This window comes from Oncorhynchus mykiss, chromosome 30 (assembly GCF_057628025.1).
Source record: "Oncorhynchus mykiss isolate SJ-2025 chromosome 30, ASM5762802v1, whole genome shotgun sequence".
Classification (NCBI taxonomy): Eukaryota; Metazoa; Chordata; class Actinopteri; order Salmoniformes; family Salmonidae; genus Oncorhynchus; species Oncorhynchus mykiss.
In genome coordinates this window covers 18,332,482-18,345,750 of record NC_143051.1, presented here as the reverse complement: position 1 = coordinate 18,345,750, position 13,269 = coordinate 18,332,482, and the positions used below count along the sequence as shown (strand labels likewise).

At 42.0% G+C, this 13,269-nt stretch overlaps 2 protein-coding genes across 4 annotated transcripts in view; one reads left to right on the top strand and one right to left on the bottom strand.

Annotated features, from left to right (window-relative positions):
- Positions 1-5,467, top strand: part of LOC110488041 (protein NDRG1) — a 22,612-nt gene extending 17,145 nt beyond the window's left edge. For both annotated transcript variants that reach the window (XM_021560000.3, XM_021560001.3), the window contains 9 exons: positions 295-381; positions 575-619; positions 800-903; positions 1,320-1,382; positions 1,947-1,998; positions 2,461-2,508; positions 3,076-3,111; positions 3,414-3,465; positions 4,141-5,467. In XM_021560000.3, coding sequence (XP_021415675.1) covers positions 295-381; positions 575-619; positions 800-903; positions 1,320-1,382; positions 1,947-1,998; positions 2,461-2,508; positions 3,076-3,111; positions 3,414-3,465; positions 4,141-4,355 — 702 coding nt within the window. In that variant the 3' untranslated portion in view covers positions 4,356-5,467. The remainder of the gene's footprint in view (positions 1-294; positions 382-574; positions 620-799; positions 904-1,319; positions 1,383-1,946; positions 1,999-2,460; positions 2,509-3,075; positions 3,112-3,413; positions 3,466-4,140) is intronic.
- LOC110488042 (CCN family member 4) lies at positions 3,703-13,269 on the bottom strand. Of its 2 annotated transcripts, none has more exons than XM_021560002.3 (5): positions 12,975-13,269; positions 9,532-9,820; positions 8,812-9,066; positions 7,051-7,244; positions 3,703-6,885 (listed from the first exon to the last, which is right to left on the bottom strand). In XM_021560002.3, exons 1-5 carry the CDS (start codon positions 13,020-13,022, stop codon positions 6,580-6,582), a joined length of 1,092 nt encoding a protein of 363 aa, XP_021415677.3. In that variant the 5' UTR covers positions 13,023-13,269; the 3' UTR covers positions 3,703-6,579. The 2 variants fall into 2 exon arrangements, with proteins under 2 accessions (XP_021415677.3, XP_090083813.1); XM_090227687.1 differs by having other exon boundaries at positions 9,555-9,820; positions 12,975-13,255.

Genomic DNA, 13,269 nt, shown 5'->3' with positions numbered 1-13,269 from the left:
AATGTTCCCAGTGATGCTGTGCTCATTTTGGGTGTACAGTCCTGTTTATTGCTTTAGCCTGCTGCTGAGAGTCTGGAAATGTTGTAGACTGGCTCCGTACCAAAACACCCGGCCCTGTAGGGACTCCGTCTCAATATGCTGAAACCCAGATGATGGAGGGATACGAATGTTTTAACTCCTAACTGACGAAATGTTGATGTTTCAATGAGTATAGTGAATGAGGTTTCAATGAGCACTGTTTGTATAGTTTCACCAGTACGAAGTCATTGACCAAATGTTTGTTTCTGTTTTTAGCTGGACTACCCAGCAATGGTGGAAGGCCTGGTTCTGGTTAACATCAACCACTGTGCTGAGGGGTGGATGGACTGGGCTGCAAACAAGGTACTATACAGGACCCTCTCCACACAACCACAGATCCACAACAATCCATCAACTTTAATGATTTATAAAGCCCTTTTTAGATTGTCAACATTGTCACGTAGCTTGTTTATACAGTATTAACGTAGCTATGTATATGATTGCTATTTGACCCATGAAAAAATATATACAAATCATCTTTTCCATCTCTTTTCAGGTCACTGCTTTGCCCGAAATGCTCATCGGCCATCTCTTCGGAAAGGTGAGCAGTGGGCACCAAAATAGACAGTGATTGAAACTGCAAATCACATCAGCATAATCCCATTGAATCTATTCCAATTAGGGGCCACATGGATATAGGACAGTTCGTGGCAGGCTTACATGTTGCAGTACTGTCACTAGGTCACAGAGTCTGAGTAGGTGTTTATTTCTGTCTCTGTAGGAGGAAATATCCAACAACCATGACCTTATCGCCACCTACCGCCATCACATCATGAACGACATGAACCAGTACAACCTGCACCACTTTGTCAAAGCTTACAACAGGTAAATACACTGGCCTCCTGCAGAGAATAATCATAAAAATTCTATCCATGAGTTCATCCGACTATGGGGAAGTAGATAAAGGGCTTCATTGCCAAAATCCCAAAGTATCCCTTTTAATCAAGTCTTACAACATGTAAATGCACTAGACTCCTCACTGCGGAGAATAACACAGATTACCATGAACATCCTTTGACCCCACATGAATATGTATATATTTAATATACATAATCACATTTTAGAGGACGCCTGTATATTCATTGTAGAAATATACTGTATCTTATCTATGTATTTCTAATATTTCAATATATGTTATTACATATCTATAATAGATAAACATATAAATGTAATATTATATTTGTAAAATGTCAGTATGTTCAGTTTGGGCCTCACTGATATCCCACCTTTTTCCCTTTCAGCCGGCGGGATCTGGAGATTGAGAGGCCCATTCCTGGTGGGAAAGTCTCCGTCAGAACCCTGAAGTGAGTTCCAAACCTTCAGACTTTTTGGCATACCTCAATCATCCCACATGGCATATTGCTAGAGCCATGAGTTTTCCCTGACCTAGAAACTCTGGGCCCTAGTTATAGCCTGATCTGCTGGTTACTCGGTCCGGGAAAAACTCCTGGCTCTGTAGTACTATGACCACAGATGGATATAATGACAAGATGCTAGTCTCCGCCCTAACAATGGGATTCGTTGACCAAAGAGCGGAACGGCGGGCTGTCAAGCTCCTTCCTGTTCCTCTCTTCGGATTGGTGGATACATCTCGTTATTTGAATACTTTCTTGAATATTCGATGATGGGTGTTGACGTCAATAGCCTGTATTCTATGGAGAGTGAGATGCTATGCTAGCCTCATGAATATGCATAGACCGTCAACAGGGACAACTCCGATATAAAGTGTTTTTTCTCAAAGTTGCCGGGATGTCACATGCATCACACTTATATCAGTACAGTCGTCACAACCTAAGCATTACCAAACTTCTATTAAATAAAATAAGGCTTGCGTATTAAAATAGCAATAAAATACTTTTTGCTCTCAGGTGTCCTTCTTTGTTGGTGGTAGGAGACAGCTCTCCGGCTGTTGACGCTGTGGTAAGTCCAAATACACACTGTAATCCTAACGGCCATAAACAAATCATGAACATTAATACCTCTGGTCTTTAGTCCCTAGGTTCCTCAGAACATGTGTTGTCCTTTCATCTAAGTCAGGGCTCTCCATCCCTGTTCCAGGAGGGCTACCGCCCTGTAGGTTTTCGCTCCAACCCTAATCTAGCGCACCTAGCCTGAATCAGGTTAGTTAAAACTGGGGTTGGAGTGAAAACCTACTGGAGGGTAGCTGTCCTGTAACAGGGTTGGAGAGCCCTGACCTACCCAACAAGATATTATCAAAGGTTAAAACTTTTAGGATTTAAACATGGGACAAAAAAGGGAAAGAAATCATACACCACAAAAGCTATTCTAGCAATAAAATATTACTCCAGCAGTTACCTATTTATTTCTCTACTAGGGTAAATATGTAGTCCCTCAATTAGACTCTGTACTGTGCATCTACAGGTAGAGTGCAATACTAAGCTGGACCCGACAAAGACCACACTGCTCAAGGTGAGTGGCCCCCTACAATCTACCTCCTGCTAATAATAGGTCATAATATTGGCTAGGCAGTCTGATGAGCTTCCAGGAGCTCAGCAACTACCTGGTGACTGATTTACTAGCGCTGCCTTGAACCCCTGAGACCGCAGGTTGAGGCTATGCTGCTGTACCCAGCCTCCAGGGTCTGTTCATTAGGCACATAATGGAAAACGTTTTGCAATGGAAAATTTGAGGTTCTTATTGGACCAAGTCCAGATTGTGCCCTCCTTGTTTGAGTTTGTTTACCTCTGTTTGGTTCCTGATAAACATGACCCAGGTCACAATCCTTCCTGTCTGGCCTACCTATGATGTGCATGCCCCTGGCTGTGACCTAATGCGTTCTGTAAAACTCTGAAATGGGCACGTTTTACAGACGCTAAACTGTTAACTGTCCAGAGGCTGATGGAAAACACTTGTTTCACATTGAGGAAGTGTTAGATGGGAGGTTGTTTTGTGTAATGGGGGGTGACTAATGTCGTACCGCTGCTGACCTGATACCTTAACTCTGCCCTCTTGAATTACGTGTTTATTTTTTTCCAGATGGCGGATTGCGGAGGCCTGCCCATGGTTGACCAGGTGCGTTTCTAATTTGTTAACATGCTCACGCAGGTGAGGTGGGGTGGCAAAGGGATAATCATTAGGGGGGTAATACAACGGAAGCTTGACTTAAGAGCATTAGTGACAGTAGCAATGAGGCACATACGTCAGGTCTGGAGAGCTAATACCCAGCTCAGTCAGCACCTGCTGCTACAACAGCTGTCATACATATGCCTCTCATTATCAGTTTGTAGGATAGGACATGAATCTGTCTGTTATGTCATTATGTGGATAATACCAGGGAAACAAGTTGCTAACTTTCTCCTTTGCTCACCCAACAGCCTGCAAAGCTGACAGAGGCCTTCAAGTACTTCATTCAGGGAATGGGCTACAGTAAGTACACACTCCAACATACACTCTCTGTGTAACCAATGCTGACCAGTAATTATATTAACACAAGTATTTAATTAACTATGTAGAAACATAAAAGTCTGGTTACCCTATTACTGTTTGCAAAAGAAATGTGGGTGTTCACGTCAACCTGTAAGGAGTTTGCCTGCCACCTGGTGGGTGAGATTAGTAACTGCACCTTCAGATAAAAAAACTTTAAAAAAATAAAATAAATTCCTGTTAAGTATTTCACCTTTATTTAACCAGGTAAGCAAGTTGTGAACAAGTTCTCATTTACAATTGCGACCTGGCCAAGATAAAGCAAAGCAGTTCGACACATACAACGACACAGTTACACATGGAGTAAAACAAACATAGTCAATAATAGAGTAGAAACAAGTTCCGATGTGAGCAAATGTGATGTGAGCAAATGAGGTGAGATAAGGGAGGTAAAGGCAAAAAAAGGCCATGGTGGCAAAGTAAATACATTATAGCAAGTAAAACACTGGAATGGTAGATTTGCGGTGCAAAGTAGAAATAAAAATAATGGGGATGCCAGTTAACCTGTTCTATAATGATTATGAAATATAAATATGAAATATAGTGCCCACATTCAGAATTCAGTTGACCATGAACACAGTGTGAATGGATCTTTAACCTTGTCTCCTCTTTCCTCAGTGCCCGCCGCCAGCATGACCAGACTGGTCCGCTCTCGCACTGCATCCGGCTCCAGCATCCACTCCATGGATGGCAACAGGAGCCGGTCTCACACTAACGAGGGAAACAGGAGCCGGTCACACACCAACGAGAAGCGTGGCCGCTCCCACACGGACAGTATGGAAGGCACAGCAAACAGCAGCACTGCGCTCAAGTCCACCGAAGTGTCCTGCTAGATGACCCTTACATGACACTCAACCTTTAACCTCTGCACCCTGGTTCCTGCTGCGCTGCCACTAACCACACCTACAAACACACATACACAACTAGAGAATGTCTCTATGCCAAAGAGTTATGCGAAGAGGTTGTGTGTGTAAGGCTATGCAAGCATATACTACTGCATTATGAAGGAAATTCCTTAGAGGGAAAAACGTATTCTGAAATAAACAGATCCCTTCCCATCTGCCGCGTCAGGTGGAATATCTAGTTGTTAGTGGCAACGCAGCAGAGTGACACGGCGCAACGGAGAATGTGGGAGAAAGCTGTGGCTGCAGAACCAGTACTTAGTACAGCAGTTTGTCATCAAGACAGTTTTTTGTTTTTTTTGTCTATAGTTCTTTATTACATATGACACAGCTTTCTCAAAATGTGTACCTGACTATAAATGACTTTCTAATTGTTCATCGTTAACTTTTCAATGTTCTGATTAATGTACTGTGGGATACAGGAGAGAAGTGGCGTAAGAATAGGTAGGCAAGTGGATCAAAAATAAATATATATGCAGTCTTTTTTTATCTTCTCAAATTGCTATTAGTCTTTGAAACTTTGGAAAGGAGGGAATTGAAAAGTATAATGTACATACAACACATTCCTGTAATGATTCCTCTCTTTTAGGACGTCTGTTTCGTCTGGAGTTAACATTCTTCTGGATCTATTGTAGAACATTTCATGAGGTTATCCTTTCATTAATCAAACAATCACATACGGTTGCTTTATTAACAGATCATGGCTTCAGGCACAATTGTTCTTTTGGATATTTCTTGTGTAAATGGTTATTTCTATGCAATCCCGGCAAACAAAGATAATGTGCCATGGAAACCCTCTGACTTATTAAGGCTCCTTTGTTGTGATGGATTTGAGAAAGTCAAGCCGATCCACATGATGTGATATAAAGATCCGAGTTAGCCATAGAGCTTCTCAAAAACCCTCTCCCACTCTTACGTGCACTACAGCAACACTTGCCGGCTATGTAGAACACCGGCCGAGACCGCATAACTGCCTAATGCTGTAGATGAGAAGCATTAAATATAGCATAACAATTTGTATTTATTAAAAACCTATAACTTTTTGTCCTGGTGTTGTCGTCATTTTGAATGATTGTAAGATCAAATGATACCACAGTTCCACAGGATCTTTAACCATATATATAGCACATGCATTCTATAGTAGCATCTCACTTCATCTCGTACTCATTGTTCAATTCAGAGCCACGCGATCAAATCAATCTTAACATGAGTATGAACGAGATTTCATGAAACTTGTTACTGTGAATATAAAAATACCTGTATGACAATTTGTTCAATCATTTAGTATTCAAAATGTACTTCAATAAATAACTAAAATATTTCACACACTTGGTTTACTTGTAAGTCAATAAACTATTTCCGAAAGCAACCATATACAAGCTTAAAACAAACAAAAAACATTGATTTACACATTTTTCCAATAGGAAAAAAAGCAAAAGAAAGATCCCCTTGTAAGAAAAAATGCTTTGTCTGGAATTCAATCCAATGGATGATCTAGAGACTGAATGCCATCTCTGTGAATGCTGGGGAAATTGCCTTTAAAAGGAGGACTGTCTGCTGTATGGAGCGTTGTTCTAAAACGTGCCTTAGATTGAATACCTGCCTCTATGTATAAAATAAATTGACATATAACAGAGTTTCTGAAAGTCTGAAAAACCAAAAAACATTGAGAAAAGGAAAAGTAGGTGAAAATAGGGGTAGATGGAGGCTTAGGCCTAGGTTCAATTAGATCAGGCATTAACCAGCGATAGCAGACACCTGCATAGTGGATGTTTCAGAGGTCGAAATGCAAATCGGTGAGCAGCTACACATGCGACCATTATCACAAATCCACACCCGCCACACTCCTGTTAGAAGTTCAGAAGGAGAAAGTGTAGGCTATATAGAAATAATGACGCTCAAATGTAAAATCATTAAACTAAATAATACGCATTTCTATCATCATAATGGAGGTGTACATTCCTGTGGCTGTTCATGTGCCTCCGTGCAGCCGATGGCAATGTCCGATTTAGGTATAATACCGGGAGCCACTTGTTGACAGCTCTAAAGCAGTTCCACCTCTAACACCATCAAAACAACTGCTCTGCGGATGTTGGCTAAGCAGATCTGATTGAATAGAGCCCATAATAAGAGCATAGCTTATTATTGAAATGTCTCAGTTCACGATCTCAGGGTAGCCATAGTAATTCTCCAGCTCGGCAAAGATGTCATTGGGGTTCTTGCAGCTGAGGTTACAGAAGCAGGCGTTGATCCACATGACTTGCCAGGTGAACACAGCACCGTTGGGACACATAAACTCCACATCGATGGTCTTGGACTTGTAGGGAATGCAGCAGCGATGGTCCGTGGCCACGCAGACCCCGCAGTATTTAGGCCTGTAAGACTTCTTACTGACACAGCCTGAGATGGTAAAGTTTTTTGGCTGCTCTTCTCTGTAGATGTTCATACAATTCTTCCCTGGCTGAGAGATAAGAGAGGTATTTTTTGCAATGTGAACTCTTCAATATAGATATCATAACAAACAAACATTAGACTTCTTTGCAATGCGTACATGTATGCATGGATATGTGTCCGTGCCCATATATGTGGGTAAACGTGTATGCATACACATACTCTGTACATGTACCTTGATGTGCTTGGTGATGTCCACCTCACAGGGCCGTATGTTACAGAGGCGGGACTCTTTTACCATCTCACACCTGTCGTTAGCATTAGAGACACGCAGAGACAGACCTCGACCACAAGTCTTAGAGCAGATACTCCAGGAGGTTGTCTGGATCACACAGTTCCTGCTCTGGCCCTTCAACTCAACAGGAAGAGCTATGTCAACAGAGACAGGCAGAGAGGAAGTGTGTGAGTGAGAGAGAGAGAGAGAGAGAGAGAGAGAGAGAGAGAGAGAGAGAGAGAGAAAGTGTGTGAGTGAGTGAGCAAGTGAGAGAGAGACTACAATTTAATATGGGCAGTGACAGAAGTGCTTTTTAGACATTATTCATCAAAACTGGACCTAATACACCACATGACCAAAAGTATGCGAATACCTGCTCGTCGAACCTCTCATTCCAAAATCATGGGCATTAATACGGAGTTGGTCCTCCCTTTGCTGCTATAACAGCCTCTACTCTTCTGGGAAGGCATTCCACTAGATGTTGGAACATCCACTAGATGTTGGACTAGATGTTGTTGGACTAGATCCACTAGATGTTGGACTTGATTCCATTCAGCCACAAGAGCATTAGTGATGTCTGGCACTGATGTTGGGCAATTAGGCCTGGCTCGCAGTAGGCGCTCCAATTCATCCCAAAGGTGTTCGATGAGGTTGAGGTCAGGGCTCTGCGCAGGCCTGTCAAGTTCTTCCACACTGATCTCGACAAACCATTTCTCGCTTTGTGCACAAAAGATTTTGTGCTGACGCTGCTTGCAGAAGCAGTTTGGAACTAGTTAGTGAGTGTTGCAACCAAGGACAGATGATTTTTACGCGCTTCAGCACTCAGCGGTCCCGTTCTGTGCGCTTGTGTGGCCTACCACTTAGCGGCTGAGCCATTGTTGCTCCTAGACGTTTCCATTTCACAATAACAGCAGTTACAGTTGACCGGTGCAGCTCTAGCAGGGCAGAAATTTGACGAATTGACTTGTTGGAAAGGTCACTGAGCTCTTCAGTAAGGCTATTCTACTGTCAATGTTTGTTTATGGAAATTGCATGGCTGTGTGCTCGACTTTATACACCTGTCAGCTCTTCAGGGACAGGGTTGGAGTTAGAGCTACCGTCCGGTAGCTCTCCAGGAACAGGGTTGGAGTTAACCTACCGGACGGTAGCTCTCTGGGAACAGAGGTGAAGTTAACCTATAGGACGGTAGCTCTCTAGGAACAGGGTTGGAGTTAACCTATAGGACGGTAGCTCTCTGGGAACAGGGTTTGAGTTAACCTATAGGACGGTAGCTCTCTGGGAACAGGGTTTGAGCTAACCTATAGGACGGTAGCTCTCTGGGAACAGGGTTGGAGTTAACCTATAGGACGGTAGCTCTCTGGGAACAGGGTTGGAGTTAACCTATAGGACGGTACTATGAAGCAATATCCTAAAACTATTTTGATTCACAGTTCTCAAAGAATTGCTCAATATTACCATGGTTATTAGTGTTACAAGATTCTCAATACACGAGACTCTATCCATGTAATGACTGGAATGGTATTGAACACATGGACTATTTCTCCATCACTAATGGTAACAATGTGTTTGAAACAGTTCCATTTATTCCATTCCAGCCATTACAATGAGCCTGTACTCCTATTTGAAATGACACCAGCCACCACTGATTAATTGATTGACTGACTGACTGACTGATTGATTGCTTGATCAATTGTTTGATTGATTGATGGATCTGTGTCCTACCTTCCACTGCATGTCTTGGAGCAGTCTTCCTCCCCTTCTTGGGCTCGTCACAGATCCACTGTTCACAGCAGCGTCCTGGGATCTTGACCCTCCTTGAGTTCTGGCACCACACCCGGGGGGGCTGGGAGTCCGTACACAGGGACACGCACCCGATAGCCCCGTTCACACACAGACACTGGTATTTACAGCTGGGTTTGAAGCTCTGCCCATTCCGGTAGATCACACCGTCATGCTCGCAGCCCACGCCAACCATATCTGGCAAAGAAGGTCAGGACAGCAGTCTTACATCACAGAGAGATACACAGTGAATAAGGTAATGATAACAATGTAATGTAGCAGACAATGTTTTTAGTGTTATCTGAACAAAAACAAACATGTCATGACATTGGGTAATATGATTGTGAAACCTATCTTTTGGTATTTTTTTTTCATTAGTCCACTGCTGATACAGTCCCAAAATGTTTTGTATATCAGCAATCAGGTTTTCAAGATATAGGACTTGCAAGAAGCATTTTGTAACTTGCCACATCATCATGATAATGTGGCAAGTTACAATTTGATATATCTTGAAAACCAGATTGCTGACATGAAAAATATGTTGGGACTGTATCAGCACTGAATTAATGAAACAAATACCAAAATATAGTTTTTGAGTGGATTATTCCTTTAATCATGTCATGTCTTTAGTAGCTTAGAGTATGTGTGGTAAATGACACTTACATGCACACACTCCTTTTTCGTACCTAGGCTTGTCTGAGCTGTAATCGCAGTACAATCCCTTATGGTAGTCGCAAGTGTCTGCCTCGTTGCACTCCTCCCCCACCTGCCTGGCGCAGGCCTTGCAGCAGTCACAGCCATCCATGAGCAAGCTCACCCCTGAAGGGCAGGAATGGGGGACCAGGGGGCACTCACAGGGCCAGTGGCAGTACTGGGTCCGGTTGTATGGCTCTAGGTCTGTGGATTCTGCTAGGGGCAGCATGGCAGTGGAATTCTGGGTCTGGGAGTAGGCCTAGATGAGAGGGACAAGGAGGAGTTATGCACTTCGATATACATAATACATATTTTAGTTTTCTATGGTCAAACGCTATGACTTTTGATAACACAATAAACCACGCAAGTAGAGAACAGACATTCCTAAAGCATCAAAGATGTACAGTATGTACAGTATGTATGTTATCTGTGTAGGTTTCCATGTCTAGGACAATTTAAAAGCGCAATCAGTGGAGGCTGCTGAGGGGATGATGGCTCATAATAATGTCTGGAACGGAGTAGATGGAATGGCATCAAACACATGGAAACCATGTATTTGATACCGTTCCTCCCATTCCACTCCAGCCATTACCACAAGCCCGTCCTCCCCAATTAAAGTGGGACCAACCTCCTGTGAAGCACATGTACTTGTTAGCACGTGGATCACCTGTATCACAATCACAACAGTTACAGGGGAATAATAGGCTGTTGCTCCAAGGATCAAAGTCGTAATTAGCTTCATGTCCTTAATCTTTTTTATTTCCAACATGTCCTATATCGGCCTAAGAACTAATAGACCCAAATCCCCTATTTGGCTAGAGAAGTGTTGCAAGTCCTGAATGTGCCTAAAGGTCTGGCTGGCCTTCTTGTTCGGATTGTACAACAACAACAAGGATGATTAACAGGGTAAGGGAGGTAAAAGAAAGAATATGAAATCAAAATGATTTCATCAATCTGACGCTGATCAGTCAAAGTACTTTTTATTTTCCTGTCTACACAATATTCTGCCTGTAGGCCATTTTTCATAGTTTCTTTGAAAATATAAAAGTATTTTCACAGCTGACGTGACAATACAATAAAACGTGTCCAACATTTCACCCCATGAATATTGCCTGTACAAACTGTATATATTTATGCCAAGATCAGAAACCCAATTTTTGTGTGTGTGATCAAATGAAAAACACCCTTTTTTTTAAAGCACTCAAAACAGATGTGCTGTCTGAACAAGCCACTAGGAAGAGTTTTACAACCAAACAAATGGCGGTTGGTCTTGGATCCAGACTGTTTAAGTCCCTACAGAGGAAACTGGCTCGTCCGCTGGCTCAGTATTTATAAATCCAAAAATGATTCTCAGTCTTGGCCTCACATTATAAGAGCAGGACTTCCTCGTATGAGTCAGGCAGGACACAGTGTTCCATAACCCATTATTACACATGGAGTAGCCAGATCGCCTAATGGGCTACTTTAAAATGTCATATTTTGTGAACGAGACACTCTACTTTTTATGCCTAACGTCTAAGGGCCAAACTTTCATTTCTGATGTCTGAACATTCAACAAACAGATTTTTTGTAGGGAACTTTTTGGGGCTGGTTTCCCAGACACAGATTAGGCCTTTTTAGTCCAGGACTAGGCTTAATCTGTGTCCAGGAAACCGTCTCAATGAAAACAATTGTAAATAATGTTGATGCTGTCATAACAGCAACCGCTGCCTCCAGTATGGGCCGACCAACAGTGCTAAATCAACTTTTCTTGGGGATTCCTATGTAGGTTACTGCAGGGTCTTTTCTGTATTAAACCTCTCTAATTACATTTCAGCCTCAACATGTTTATATTAACATCATAAAAGCCAAAGAGCTTCTGATCCAGGTAGGTTATACAGACACAATTAATCTGCAATTAATTAAATGTGAAAAAGACCCCGTAATCATGTTATTTTTGTTTTCCTAAGCTTGTTCTTGGCAGCCCATCAGTTGCCTTCACATATTTCTAATATAATTATAGTAATAAATAGTAAATCCATTGAGCGAATAGGATGTTTAATGCAGATAAATGAGATTTAATCATGGGTGTACCACAGAGCCAGTACCCATGGGATCTGCCGCTGAAGCGTAGTCAGCAGTCATCAGGCTCAGTCATTACACAACAACATCAGAGAACATGGTTACATCCCAGATGGCACCCTATTCCCCATATAGTGCACTCTTTCGGAATAGGATGTCATTTGGGATTCAGCCAACGTGTCACTTTCATCATTAAAGGGCTTTCTGGGGGTGTTTCACAAGGTAATGAAAAAGACACGGACAACAACTGATCATGACAATAACAGTTTATCGTCTCCATGTAGCTTTTTAATCTAAAAATGAAGGGAAATTGGATGAAGAGAGTACAAAAAAGGTTCTTAAAATCCATATATATACATATTGCATAACATGAATTTGAAGTGGGTTTTCTGTTGATGAGAAGCTTTGTGCTTGGCGGTTTATGTGCGTGTATACAAAGCTTTATTGTTCCTTACCCCCATCATATCTAGACAGCCAAAATTGGTATTGAGATTAATGTGAATACCATCACCTGTTCAGACTTATAACCCCTTGACCTTTTGTGTGACCTCAAGCAGACATATAACATCAACATCAAACGCTGTTTGGGCATCTGGGAATGAAAAAAGTGATAAATGGTTTATCAAATATCTTGATTGACTTCTAATGTGACCTTGACAATACTGCCATATAGGTCAGATAAGAAACTTGGAACTTTCTTTCCTCAGATGTGGAGTGTTCAACTGATTTGACCTCTAACCCCTGCCAAACCTGGGTGAAATCACCAATGTTGTGTCACACATGCAGTCTGTTGTCAGGTTGAGAAAGTGCAAGCTGAATGTTGAGGGTAGACCATGAGCACAACTCTGGTCAACATAGAGCATCATAGACTCTCACCTTCATCTCTTTCTGTAAGCAGTTGTTTTTTCTCTCCCAATTTGATGCAGTGTGAGTGAAAAAACTTCAGTTTGAGGCCAGACATTTTGAGACTGTTTGAGCAGTTTTAACGTGTGAAGTATTGAATTAATGAAAAACCTTTCCTAACTTGGCAGATAGGGCCACATTAAACTAGAAACATAGTATTTGATATTTGTTGATGCCATGCTATTACAGTACTGTCCAAGAAGTCCTTGAATCTGGAGTAAAATGCAAAACATGACTCCACATAACCACATGGTGGCAGTAAAGTACAACTCAAAAATGGAGGGATAACTTGTGAATGAATACACGGTGAATTTATCGGAAGCATCAATAATACTATTCTATTCTAAAGAAATCATGAATCAGATCTGGCACATCAGAAATAAATAGATTTGGTAAATAAGCCTTAAACCAAGTGTTGATAAAAAAGTATCATAATGGCACTTTCTCACCTGTTGAATCCCTGCTGCTATAAGAATCCACTTTAGCAGCCAGCTCATCACTGGTTAGGAATTGTAAATTCATTGAACCCAGAATTATTCCTTTACTAAAAACAAAATATTTCGCACTCCACAAGTCCCAGGCAATCTTCTTCTAGTTGTCATCTCCTCCGCGAGGACCACTGTCTGGGACTGGGACTGGTGATGTTATTAAAGCTCGTGCCTGCTGACGTCAGGTTTCTGGCAGCGCGCTCTGCTTTTTCCCTCTCCTCCACTCTCACCCGCTGCTCCTCACGCGCGAAAGCCC

Bases quoted from the DNA above. Each gene is read 5' to 3' on its own strand.
- LOC110488042 (XM_021560002.3), bottom strand. From the start codon at position 13,022: ATGAGCTGGCTGCTAAAGTGGATTCTTATAGCAGCAGGGATTCAACAG. The intron at 9,821-12,974 runs GTGAGAAAGTGC...CCTCTCATCTAG, and splicing joins TAGCAGCAGGGATTCAACAG to GCCTACTCCCAGACCCAGAA. The intron at 9,067-9,531 runs GTAAGTGTCATT...CTTCTTTGCCAG, and splicing joins CGAAAAAGGAGTGTGTGCAT to ATATGGTTGGCGTGGGCTGC.